The 13,645-nt window shown below is 34.6% G+C and overlaps 2 protein-coding genes across 2 annotated transcripts; one reads left to right on the plus strand and one right to left on the minus strand.

Annotated features, from left to right (window-relative positions):
• Positions 1–1,627: 1,627 nt before the first annotated feature.
• On the minus strand, positions 1,628–4,012 carry LOC132275270 (pentatricopeptide repeat-containing protein At4g15720). Its single transcript, XM_059776729.1, has one exon. It carries the CDS (start codon positions 3,562–3,564, stop codon positions 1,744–1,746), a length of 1,821 nt encoding a protein of 606 aa, XP_059632712.1. The 5' UTR covers positions 3,565–4,012; the 3' UTR covers positions 1,628–1,743.
• A 3,697-nt stretch (positions 4,013–7,709) lies between these two features.
• LOC132273492 (protein SRG1-like) lies at positions 7,710–9,308 on the plus strand. The gene is made up of 4 exons (XM_059774446.1): positions 7,710–8,005; positions 8,092–8,339; positions 8,439–8,766; positions 8,854–9,308. Exons 1-4 carry the CDS (start codon positions 7,751–7,753, stop codon positions 9,103–9,105), a joined length of 1,083 nt encoding a protein of 360 aa, XP_059630429.1. The 5' UTR covers positions 7,710–7,750; the 3' UTR covers positions 9,106–9,308.
• The last annotated feature ends 4,337 nt before the right edge of the window (positions 9,309–13,645 follow it).

Genomic DNA, 13,645 nt, shown 5'->3' on the forward strand with positions numbered 1-13,645 from the left:
TCAAAATTCTAGGGTTCTTGGGCTCAAATCGGGGGTTTTCATCAATTTGAGGTAGGGGTGTTCTAATCTACAATTTCTTGGCCTTTGGTGAATTTTTCCCCTTAAATTTGAACCTAAGCATGCTAAATTTTAATTACTTAGCTTGTTGTAGTTATAGTTCTGTGTAATTACAATGATAATTGTGTTCCATGTGTTATTTGAGTTTATATACATGTCTATTTTTATTATGGTAAATGAGCATACTTAGTGTTTGATGTGTTGTATGTTCCATGATTATTTATTTATTATCTTGAAGAAAAATGGGTGCTATGGTTCTAAATAAATAAAGGAAATGAATGTTTAGAAATTTTCATTAAATTGTGATGATGATGTAAATAGAAATGTGTAAAAACATATAGTTAAATTAATGATTAGAAGCATGAAACATTCATGCATCCATTGGGAAGGAGAAAGGGGGAAAAATATTTGTTAGAACAAATAAAATTGTTTTGGAGAAAATAATTTCTAAAAGTGTTGCGAAAACCGGACGCTTAGGAGGCGCCTAGTGGTCCGTGATGTTGGTGTAGTTTAGAAAGGAATGTAGTTGAGTTAACTAGGTTGGATGCGACGCCTTGGAGGTGTTTTGTGGTCGTGGATAGTTAACCAACCTTCCTTTCGTGACGCCATGGAGGTGCCTTGGGTCGGACTGCACTAACGGTTTGGTTGTTGAAACGGAATTGTTTCGGAAATGGGAAGTGACATTTGCATAACATTGCACTTCATGACATTGTGGTAAATTGGTGATTGGTTGATATTTGTTACATACTTGTTATTGTGGTTGAGAATGTGCGTTTTCCGATGGCATGATCCCGTTCACTTTTTATCTATTTATTGTATGGATTCACGGGAACATAAGAAGTGTGTCTTAGACACTTCTTACTGAGCTTATGCTCACCCCATTATTTTTAACATTTTTCAGGATATGGAAAAGAGGTGGCGGACGATGATCCACCACAAGTTTAGACGAGCTTGGGGATCTATTTCATTTTTGCTATCTTTTGTATTAGAACTTTGATATATATTTTGTAAATGTAATCTTAAATATTTTGAGAAACTTTAGTTTAGTTGATATAACGTTGTAAACTATAGACTTTAAAATTTTAGCTACAATTATGGACTGTAACTTGAAGTAACGGATATGTCCCTCGTTTGGATGAGATGGAGGAACGGGACTTTTGTATGTATGTAACCATTTTGGGAATGTAATATAATATCTGAATTGTGTGTTGGGACATGATAAGTTGGATTTAAGGCCCAGTGAGGCCATTGCATTTATTTTTTTGTATTTCTATAGGTTGGTGAGGGACATTTTCTGCGGAGGTCATACCGAAATTTTTATTATTATTTTAGTATCTTTTCGGGTCGTTACAAATATTTTGGTTAATCATTGGGATTTGTCTTTTAAGATGCCATGGCCTGTATGACACCATTTTTACAGTCTAGTCAACTAAATAATAAGCTAGTATGCATAAGGCCGGTCTATCCACGATATAGTGAGTCATGTTCTGTTGCCTATATTGCAGGTTTAAGTACTTCCATTTTGTTTCTATTCAGTGTATTTTTGTTTCTTTTAGTAAATGGTTGAAAACATAAATAACCAAGTATTTATATACACCTAGTATGTCGAAAAACATAAATAACCAAGTATATATCTCTATGTTAGAAAAACATAAATAAACTTGTTAATTTGTTGGAAGAAACTTGTTACCAGAAGTCCCTGCAAGTACAGGACCCATCTTTAAAATGATGAAATCTATTCACATCTCTAACAACAAAATCCCTCTCCACAATCTCACTGATCAGCTTGAAAGCCTCATGACAGTCCCTACACATTCTCAAGTTCTTCATCACTCTGATAGTCACTCCTTTAGGTATGCTTATCAACCCAAAACCCAATGCCAATCTCTCACTATGAAGACCCACTATTTCCTCCTTGGTTTCCTCGTCCACATCAAAAAACACCAAACCTGAACTCCCTCCCACATACCCCCTTTCCTTCATTCTCCTCTCCAATTCCCTCAACAAACTCACCACTTCACTACCCCGTGCACACGAAGACACATCCCCAGCATAGAATACATAAGTACAATCCTTTATCTCGAGCCAACTACAACCGGGTTCTTTAGAAACTCCATAACGCTTCATTTCAGACCGTATACTATGAACATTATCCCACCTCCCAGCCAATGCACAAGTGTTTGACATTGTAACATATGCAGCTGCTACTTGTTGGTTTGATTCTATAAGCCACTTACTGGCTTCAAAAGCAATATCTACCCTTCCATAAAGCCTGCTGGTGGAAAGAAGAGTCCCCCACAAGAGAGCCCCTTCATCCGGTTTGACTTGGATAGACTTCGCTATGTCATAAGCCTCATCAAGTCTGCCAGTTCGGCCTAGCATATCAACAACACATGTATAGTGCTTTGAGTCAGGTATTATCCCATGTCTATCAAACATGGACTTCAAGTGCTCAAGACCTTCATCAATGAGACCTGAATGGCTACAAGCATGTAAGACCCCCACAAAGGTGACATCGTTTGGAGTTACCCTTCTCTCGAGCATTTCCTGAAAGAGTTCAAGGGATAATTTGCCAAGTCCATACTTTGCAGCTCCCACAATCATTGAGGTATACGGAATTACAGAGGGACAGTGGATTCTTCGAAAAACCTTAGAAGAATATTCAATGCACCCACATTTTGCATACATATCAACAAGTGCACTCGCAACCACATCACTTGAATCATGCCCATGGCGAATCACAGCTCCATGTGTGACCTTCCCTGAAACTAGCCTGCCTAAACTAGCACACGCGTTTATGACACTAGCCAGCATGAAATGATTAGGATGATCTAAGGTCAACTGATTGAATTCTCTAAACAGTTGGAGAGCATTGTGGCCTTGTGCGTTCTGGGCATATGCAGTAATCATTGAAGTCCAAGAAACAACATTTCTATAGCCCATCAAGTCAAAAACCAGGCGTGCTTCATCAACATCATTGGATTTCCCATACATGTCAACGAGTGAAGAACCCACCACAAGGTTAGATTGAAAACCGAAAATCTCAACCTGGGCATGGACTTTTCTGCCAGTTGATAGGTCAGCGAGAATTGAACACGCATTGACGATAGTTGCAAATGTGAAAGCATTGGGCATGACCGTACTACTGGACATATTTCCAAAAATCCAAAGCGCCATTTTAGGCTGTCCAGTGTTAATATAACCAGCAATGAGAGAAGTCCATGACACAACATTGGGTTCGGACATTTCATCAAACAGTTGATGTGCAACACCAATTCTTTGCAGTTTTATGTAACCATTTATGAGATGATTAGTGGTAAAGGTATCATTTGAAAACCCTAGTTTTACTACATTGGTGTGCATAGAGGTTACAGAAACAGAATCAGTAGATTCTTGAAGAAGTTCAATGATTTGGGTTTTGGTATGAAAAAGTGACAGTCTGATTTGACGGGAAAGAGAGGAGGATGAGAGGGCAAAGATGAGATTTTGGTTTAACAGCTTCTTCATTTGACCCAAAAACTTTGGTGAGTGAAAGTAAGGGCATTTATTTATTTATTTTTTTTAACCCAAATGGGTGGCACAGTGGTAAAGGATTATGCGCATACCATAAACTCGCGAGTGATTGTAGTTATTTAAAAATTCAAAATTTACTTTGCAACCCTTGTTTGTATATTTGAAGTTTATTTTGCGACCCACGCACCAAAGGTTACTAGTTTAGTAAAGAATCTCTAATCTCTATAGTTGTATCCCATCCGCACACTATTGTTTTTTTGTTTTTATTCATTAGATATAATGGGTTAATTTAAGTATGTACCAACGCAGTGTAACATAATGACATTTTTTTATTTTTTAAAGTAGATGGTATGAAGGTTAAGTCTCGCAGGAACATGGGGTGTGCAAGTAAATTTTTTGTCATGGAAAAGAAGAAAAAATAAAAAAATAAATGTAGATCCTATCCACTACGTCACAAGAATAAAAACCATTGCATAAGTTTGAGTAAATTTAAAAATCATTTTTCTTATTTTTTTTTATTTACTTTTGCTGAATGGTCCATAATACTTTATATATCAGCTTATTTTACTAAAATATTTTTGTATTTGAGAGTATCGAATTGTAGTTTTCAATTTAAAATTATAAAGAAAAAATGTAGTTTTAAATTTAAATTAATTTTTTTCAAAATTTAAATTCAAATCACCAACTCGCAAATATAATTTAGGGAAATTTGCACTCACACCCTCTCAGATTTGTAATAAATATATATGTAGATATAATTTAGAGAGAGTGTGATCTAATTGCCCCCTCAAGTTTGCAAACTTGAACAACACCCTAACCATAATAAGAGTACGTAATTACCCTTAGACTTCTACCAAAAATGACCCTTGACCAAAAAAAAAAAAAAAAAAAAAAAAAACAATACACTTCCACCATTAGCCTCCCAATTTTTTTGCAAAACCTAATAGTATTAAATTAAAATTATTTATGGTAATGTTTTACACAAAAATTAAAGTTGATCCCCTCAAATTTTTTGTAACACTCTATTTATGGTACTGAATCATAGATACTAATAGCTGTTTTCTATATAAAAATTAAAGTTGATATCTCTAAAAATTTTTAAAAAAAATCTTTGTGGCTCCCTAATATTAAATATAGTTTAATAATGAAATTACTTTTAACCCCTTCAAATTCCAATAAACCCCTTGTTATAAAAGATCAAATTTAGTAAAAAAAATTTATTAATTATTATGGTAATCCTTATAACAACATATTATATTTACACACACATATATTCACACACATACATAAATATTATTAAATATTGTTGTTCAAGTTTGCTTACTTGAGGGGGTAATTAAATCACACTCTTTTTAAGTTGTATCTGCCTGACCTTATTGCGAATTTGAAGGAGTGTGAATGCAAATTACCCTATAATTTATTTTGAATAAATTCATGACAACTGGATATATACAAATGAGAGGGATGGTTGACCATGTTGTTGGGTTGTGGACTTTTTGAATAGTGGGGATTTTGGACCCCTCTCAGTCTCTCTCCTGCCTTTTCTTTTCAGTCCTTGGTGTCCGTCCATTAACCATTCTCAATGCAACTTTAACCTACAATTGAATTGTGACCTGAAAACTTTTTCCCATGCCTACATTGAACTTGGTTGTTTTGGAGGTAACTTGGATCCCTCTCTCTCTCCTACCTTCTTTTTCAGTCCTTGGTGTCCATTCTCAGTGCAACTTTAACCACTATTGAATTATGACCTGAAACTCCTGATAAGTTTCTCATGCCTACATTGGACTTGTTTGTTTTGTCTTTATTTTCATACCATTTTATGCCACCAACTTCCTTTGTCCCATGCCATTGTCCAAATTATTTAGTTATAATTTTATTTTCAAAGCAATGTCTCCTTCCTAGGACAATATTATATAATAATGTCCAATCAAATGTTTCACGGTAACTTGTTTCAACAAGTAAATATATATATATATATAAATTATCTAACAAGAAACTCACACAACTATTTTATCCCATGGAGGCTTGAATGCTCGAACACTAAGTTACGGCTTTTAGCTTCGATTCAAATTAGACAAAAAGCTACTTAATGCTAAAATTTTGGTTAGTTTAGTAAGTAACAACTAATTAGTAAGAAACTAAAGGTAAAAAAACTCTTAGAGAAGAGGAATTATGATGCTGCCATGAATCCCCAAGAGACTAGAGTGGCGGTGTTAAAGAGGGTTTGGAAAGTTTCTAAGAGTGGCCTGCCAAAGGGGTGTTCTCAGAAGCACTTTTTGAGCACCAGAGGTCAATTGCTTTTCTTAAAGTCTCAAGTTTGTCATAGATTTTTTATTTTTCATTTGTTACTTTTAATTTTATTGGTGCTTAAGAGCTCTTACTAAATGTGGAAAAGGGGAGGAGGACAAAGGGATGATGACAACACACTAGGTCTGGTCTGTAGAAATGGAGACATCTACTCGCAATTGAATATGGCCCCTACTACTACTAACACTACTTATGTGACAACCATAGTATGTACTAATACTAGTACCAGCCCCATTTGATTCCACTTTCTTTCTCAATTTCCCTTCCCCACTCAAGTTTTGCACAAATTCCATGCATATGATGAGATAGATACATACAAACACATATATATATACACACCCACACAAACACATATTGATATAGTAGTTATGAACATTAGTGTTAATTAGAAACAGAGACATCTACTTGCAATTGAATATGGACCCCTACTACTACCATTTTAGTTCTGTCACAAAGAGACACAACCATATTATGTACTAATACTATTACCCCCCATTTAATTCCACTTTCTTTCTCAATCTTCCTCCCCACTCAAGCTATGCACACATTCCAGGCATATGATGGGATACATACAAATATATATATATATATATATATATATATATATATATATATAAATCCACACAAACAAATCTTGATATAATTGTTATAAAAACCTAGTGTTAATTCTAAAAAAATATATTTACTACTTAAACACAGTATTTCACCAAGTTTTTGTGTAAAATTCTTAGAAGTTGGTGAGGTTTTGAGACATGGAAATTTTGGGGTTGCTTATGACTAGTTGGTCCTCCAAACATATAATTTTTGGCTCTGTCCCGGGATCATATTCCAAGAATATATGCGTTAGCACGACATACATATACCAAGTGCATGCCAAGCTGAAAATTAAATGTCGTTATTCGGTGTTCACAGGTGGCACAACCATAAGGCAATTAAGGTGGTCGCCTAAGGCTCCCAATAAGAGAAGAGGCCCATATTTCATTATACTAGTTATATCTTTCTTATTATATTAGTGATATTTTGCTTTTAATGGATTAATTATGCTTGGTGTATTGTATTAATTACCAAATAATTCGGTTCTTCTATTGGTAAATATATATATATATATATATATATATATTATTTATATTAGTTATTTATTTCTTTTAATGCATTAATTATGCTCTGTGTATTCTATTAATTACCAAATAAATACTTGGTCAATATAAGGTTGATTTATATTAGTTATATATATATTTTTAATGAATTAATTATGATTTGTGTATTCTACTAATTATCAAATAAATACAAATGTTATTCTATTGTTCAATACAAGTTTATTTTCTATTAGTTATACTTTTATTTTAATGAATTAATTACGGTAGGTGTATTGTATTAATTACCAAATAAATACAACTGCTGCTCTTCTATTGCTCAATACAAGTTTCTTTTGCCCTTCTATTAGTCAAATACAATTTTCTTTTATAGTAGTAATATAATTCTTTTAATGAATTACTTAAGCTTTCATGTGTTGTATTATTTACTAAATAAATACCCTCTTTTATGGGTCAATACATATTCCTTTTACTTTTATCATATAATTGCTTCATTTTTTCTCTAAACAAATTCACAAATTTTGGATATCTTCTAATTTTTAAATTCTCTTATATATGTGTTCAAAATTTTGTACTTGGTAATTTATTGGCTGTTGGGCTGAATTTTATGTGAGTGCATTATCAGGCCCCCACACACATTGAAGACACGCATTAATGTGCATGATGACTTCACACTGATTTTTCTTCCCTCTATAAATACAGTCCCATGTCCAAAGGCAGAGCAACCAAGCAGAGTTCCTCAACATTCTGTTAATCACTTACCTCTAAATTCTGTTTCCATGGCTCCAGCACCCCTTTCTCCTATCAAAGTTGGTCAAATCGACGATGTCCAAGAATTGAGGAAGGCCAAATCAGTGGCCATTCCTCAAAGATTCGTGCGCGATATGGCTGAAAGGCCAACACTCACTGCAGCCTCTTCTTCTAGCAACATTCCGGTTATCGACGTCTCAAAGCTTATCAAAGGCAGCAAAGACGAGTTCCATAGTGAAATCTTGAAGCTCTCCACTTCCTGCAAGGAGTGGGGTTTTTTTCAGGTATGTGTACATACAAATATGTCCATTTTATTAAGTTAGTTTCTGAACTATGGGCTTGGAAACTAATGTTTAAGTTAACATGGTAGGTGATTAATCATGGGATTGATCTGGTTTTGCTGGAGAGCATTGAGAAGGTGGCTATGGAGTTCTTCATGCTACCTCTAGAGGAGAAAAAGAAGTATCCAATGTTACCGGGGACTGTTCAGGGGTACGGTCAGGCTTTCGTGTTCTCGGAGGAGCAGAAGCTAGACTGGTGCAACATGTTTGCACTTGGAGTTGAGCCTCACTTCATTAGGGACCCAAAGCTGTGGCCAACAAAGCCAGTCAAGTTCAGGTAATATCTCTAGGTCCACACTCCACCATACTAAAAAAATGGTTCCCATATGTCACAAACTTTATTTTATTTTAATATTTTTTTGGTTTCTCATTGCAGTGACACCATAGAGGAATACTCAAGTGAGATAAGAAAACTAGGCCAAAAGTTGCTAAAATTTATAGCTACAAGCCTTGGCTTAAAACAGGACATGTTTGAAGAGATGTTTGGGGAGGCAGTGCAAGCAGTGAGGATGAACTACTACCCACCATGCCCTAGACCTGACCTTGTTTTAGGTCTAAGCCCCCATTCTGATGGAAGTGCCCTCACAGTGTTGCAGCAAGGGAAGGGTAACACAGTAGGCCTTCAAATACTTAAAGACAACGGATGGGTGTCCATTCAGCCCATCCCTAATGCACTTGTCATCAACATTGGAGACACCATTGAAGTAAGTTAAAACCTCTAAATTCCTCAACAATTCTTTTATGATAGGCATTATGAATTTTTCTTATTTTTTTATTTTTTTATATAACAGGTTTTGACAAACGGGCGCTACAAGAGTGTGGAACATAGAGCAGTGACTCACATGGAAAAAGACAGACTCTCAATTGTGACATTCTACGCTCCCAGCTACGAAGTTGAGATTGGACCAATGCCGGAAATGGTAGATCAGAACAATCCTTGCAAGTACAGAAGATACAACCATGGAGAGTACAGCAAGCACTACGTGACTAACAAGCTGCAAGGCAAGAAAACATTGGAATTTGCCAAGATTCAAACTTCATAAAAAAGGATATAACAAAATGTTACTATTAAAGCTCTAGCTTAGGTCATGGATGTAGAATAAAGCAAACACAAGTAGTGGACAGGGTTGTTTATTATTAAATATTTAGAGAGGTGGATTATTGATGGACAGTAGTGTTTGTGTAGTTCAATTTGTACAAGTCTCTATTAAATTAATGGAAGGTTGTGGGGTCTTATGTTCATAAACTTTTGCTGTTGAATGTGTGTGTGCTTGCGAGAACTTTGTTTAAAAACAATAGCTGTCTAAACTAAACATCATATAGAAGAAGATGTCACTTTTACTGTTCTCTCTCTCTCATAATCTCAACAACAAAAGAAGCATGCAGTGATGTGGAGAATCCCAACACCATTACCACACTACGTTTCTCACAAAATCATTCACAACGCGGACAAAATCATCGGTTTTCCATTGTTTAAGAGGGGGGAGAGCTTTTTTCTCAGTGGACGGCGAAAGGAGAGCCCACAAATTGTATGCATATTATTTCTAAGTTGCTCATATTATTGGCGTGAGTGTGAGAGAAGCACTAGCCAAGCAAGTAGTGATGTGTTTTTGATGATTCCAAGTTGAAAGGACAAGTGAGTGCCAAAACAAAGAGCACCAAACACAAATCAAAGGTATGAGTCCAGAGTCCTGATGTCATAGAGAAAATAATTAGCTGGTTTATAATGATTGACAGAGGACTACTACTATTAGTTTCACTAGGAAATAAAAATAATGTGTTAAAGTCGACGAAGTCAAAGATCTAACAGAAAAGGGAATGGTGAGGCAGTTAGTTAAGTGGAAATATTCCAGCAAAGATGACATATTTGAGAAGAAAATTTGATGATCTTAGAATGATTACTCCACCCACATCAATTCCCCAGTACATGGGAACAAGAACAAGGTACTGATATTCATATTCCCCAGGGAAAGAGAGAAAAATGTAATATATATATATAAATACATATCCTAATTTTACTATTCTTCAATACTCACTGAATTAACAATCAAGAATTAGGCTTGAAGGTTTTTAGATGTTCATGTTCACAGAGATAAACAACCGGTCAATCCGGTTTATAAAAGAAAGATTGTATTGTGAAGCAGAATCATTCCACAAACTATGCAACAATGATGATGAAAGAAGAAGTGATCAGAAGTGAATCATTTCAATGCTATAACAAATGGGATTCATTTCATATACTGTATCAAACATAATATTGGTAGTGTTTTGATTTGTTCCAATCAGTACTCAAATATGTGAATTCCTTTTGATATTTTGTGGACACCATGTTTGATTCTCATAAAGAATGGTAAGAAGAAGAGAAAAATGCTGAATCATTTTATTCCCACTCAGAAGAAAATTGGTTTTAAGGTCTAGAAATTAAGCTCGGATTTCTAGTGTTTAAAGCAAACTTAGCTTGTGAATCTGTTGATGGATTCTCTAAAAATGGTCCTAAGTGATAAAAACTATCTTCTTTGTATTGAATGTTAACCAGCTACTTTCTTCAAAATATGCTAGTCACCTGCTTCTATTCATGGAGTAACTTTAAATCCTGGGACACACCCCCTTCATGTATTGTCTTTTTTCTGTCCAACACGTGTTTAGGTTTAGGGGTGAGTCGGGTGACCATGGATTGGATAGGTGTATATGTTAAACCTAAACCAATTCGATCCCTACGGATGGATGAAAATTAAAACCAATCTGATCCGTGGGAAGCTCTAATCCGAACTGATCCAATTCGTAAAATATCATACTGGTTCTACAAATTGGATTTTTCTAAACATTATAGTGATTTTTTTTTTTATTGACCATGGGCCAATAGATGACTTATCAATGAGACAATGAGTACATATTTTTGAAAGTAACAAAGGAATATGCAACAAATGATCATCATTATTAACTCATTCAGCAACATGCAATAGCCACCAAAACAGTAGCCACTCAACATCATAACCAATTTAAAATAAAAGCCTCAGTAGCCAAAACAGCCCCAGTTACTACTTGGAATGATCATTAACACATTCGACAATATATTACATTATTAACAGGTCAGACTCGATTTTTGAGACCCTAGCGTGAACCAAACTGATTCCTAGTTTATGAATCTGCAACCGAACCGATGGGTTAAAAAACCAATTTGGATAAGATTGGAACGGATCAAATGAAAGAATGTGAAGTGTGGGTTCCACAAACACAAGGGGCCTGAAGCCATGTATAAGGAAGTGAGGAACAAAACAAACACAGTAGCAGTATTGACTCTTGGACTCTGTTACAACCCACCAAAGTGATGTAAAACCCAACCATGCCTCATTGCTCACGCTTGCTTGCTTGTTCTTATAAAATTCGATCAATTACCATTACATTTAGCAATTGAGTGTGGTCACACTTAAAACTTGCTTTTGTAAGAACTTTTCTGCATTTGAGGATTGTGATATCAGCAGGTGGGTCCCAAAGTAAACAGGTTTTTGACTTTATTAGTGGTAAATTGCAAAGACTCTGGTTTAAGAAACGTGTGGAGTTTTTGTGGAATAACTGGTGTTATTTGTTTCAGGGTTAGAGAGCCGTTGTTTTTGGTTCATTAACTAGTAAATTAATTAATTAATTATGTGGCACCAATTTTGCACTTTGGGTGCTTAACGCAAATTCATTGAATCTTCCTTTCAACCCTTCCTTTTCACATATATGACACAAGTCACAAATCCCCACTAACCACCATGCTCAAAGCACATTGGATTCTTGCCCGGTTGCGTCACGTTTTGAAAATATCACTTAATTTAGTTCGAAAAAATTTAGGTTGACTAAACGATAGAGTTAAAAGATGATCGATAGAGTTAAATTAATTAATTAATTATGTGGCACCAATTTTGCACTTTGGGTGCTTAACGCAAATTCATTGAATCTTTCTTTCAACCCTTCCTTTTCACATATAGACACAAGCCACAAATCCCCACTAACCACTATGCTCAAATCACATTGTATTCTTGCCCGGTTGCGTCACGTTTTGAAAATATCACTTAATTTAGTTCGAAGAAATCTAGGTTGACTAAACGATAGAGTTAAAAGATGATCGATAGAAGTTTCATTAGAGTTCATATAATGTCGTTCTCTCAGTATTCATGCATTTTCATTCTATGTTATGGGAACTCTAATGATGTTTTTGGAGAGACTTGAACCCTTTATCTTTTACTTTTCAATTAGAGAGATTTGAACCCTTTATCTTTTATTTTGAAAAAAGAGAGATGCTATCAAGCCACAAACTTGGACAGATCTAAAAATAAATAAAAAATTACTTATGACGACGAATTCACAAGAATCTGATAATAAAATAAATTAATAGACAAAGTTCAATAGTGCAAAGAAATATTTACACCTTTATGTTTAAATATGGCCCTAAAAGAAACTAGACAAGAATTTCAAATTCTGTTTCTAGATTCCGCTTTGATTTGAAACTTGATAACATATTGAATCCAAACACAATATTATGCTATGTTTAGTGGCATCAAATCACCACATTAGATATGAGATTGAAAAAATATTAAACTAAACTTCTTCCGATCCTAAACCTAAAACACACCAATTTGACACTCACAAACATAAGTACACTAGAAACTTGGTAACAAAATGGATGAATTTGAATTTGAATTTCATCTAAATTATTTGAACCATTTCTATATTCTGTAGCTTTTTGGAAAAATATTAATTTAACACGGTATTAAAGCTTTTGTCTAAGAGGTATTGGATCAAGTCTTCACATTACCTTTTGTTCTATGTTTGGCTCGGTGCACTATATTTAGATTAAACCTTTGGGGCAAATCGTACCTTACAGGAAGATCATTCTGATTCGTTAACGTTCATCGGAGCATGTAACTCTTCTATATTAGTTGCTTTATTGGGCCATCGGGTCATGTTTGTAAGGTTATCTAAACTGTTTTGGCCCAATGGGCCTTGTAATATTCAGCTAAAGCTGAAGCCCACTTTTAATTACTTTATATTTATATCTATAGCTTAACATTCTCTAGAAAAAAAAAAAAAAAAAAAAAAAAAAAAACACCATTGAACTCTTGCAGAGATACAAGTAGAAGATAATGCTCAAAACATGACATAAAATCAGAAGCTACAAGATCTATGTTATTATAAAATTCATGATCTATAAAATACATTTTGATGCCGAAGAAGAGAGCATTATTTCATGTCAAATTTCTAAATAGATATTACTCAACACAACCACGTGGAATCAGTGCATCACCAAATGAAATCTCTATGTATAAAAAAAAGGAGCATGTACAATAATGCATGTAAAACTCAAGAAATGATGAAGGAAATGTAAAATTAAGATCAGTTCTCTCCCCCATACAAGCAAAAATGAGAGGGAAAAGAAAAGAGAATATATCAATAGAAGTGTTCAGGAAAAAAAAAAAAAAAAAACATTTTTTTTCCCCTTTTTTACAATGGTAACATGCTACAAGGGCATAGAAGCTTTGGCACATATGTAACAATACATTTTGATGCCAAGTTATGGAGATTTGTGTAGTTACGCAACTC

Source organism: Cornus florida, unplaced genomic scaffold (genome assembly GCF_030987335.1).
Source record: "Cornus florida cultivar Cherokee Brave unplaced genomic scaffold, ASM3098733v1 CherokeeBrave_3.0.0_Hap2_Chr09, whole genome shotgun sequence".
NCBI lineage: Eukaryota > Viridiplantae > Streptophyta > Magnoliopsida > Cornales > Cornaceae > Cornus > Cornus florida.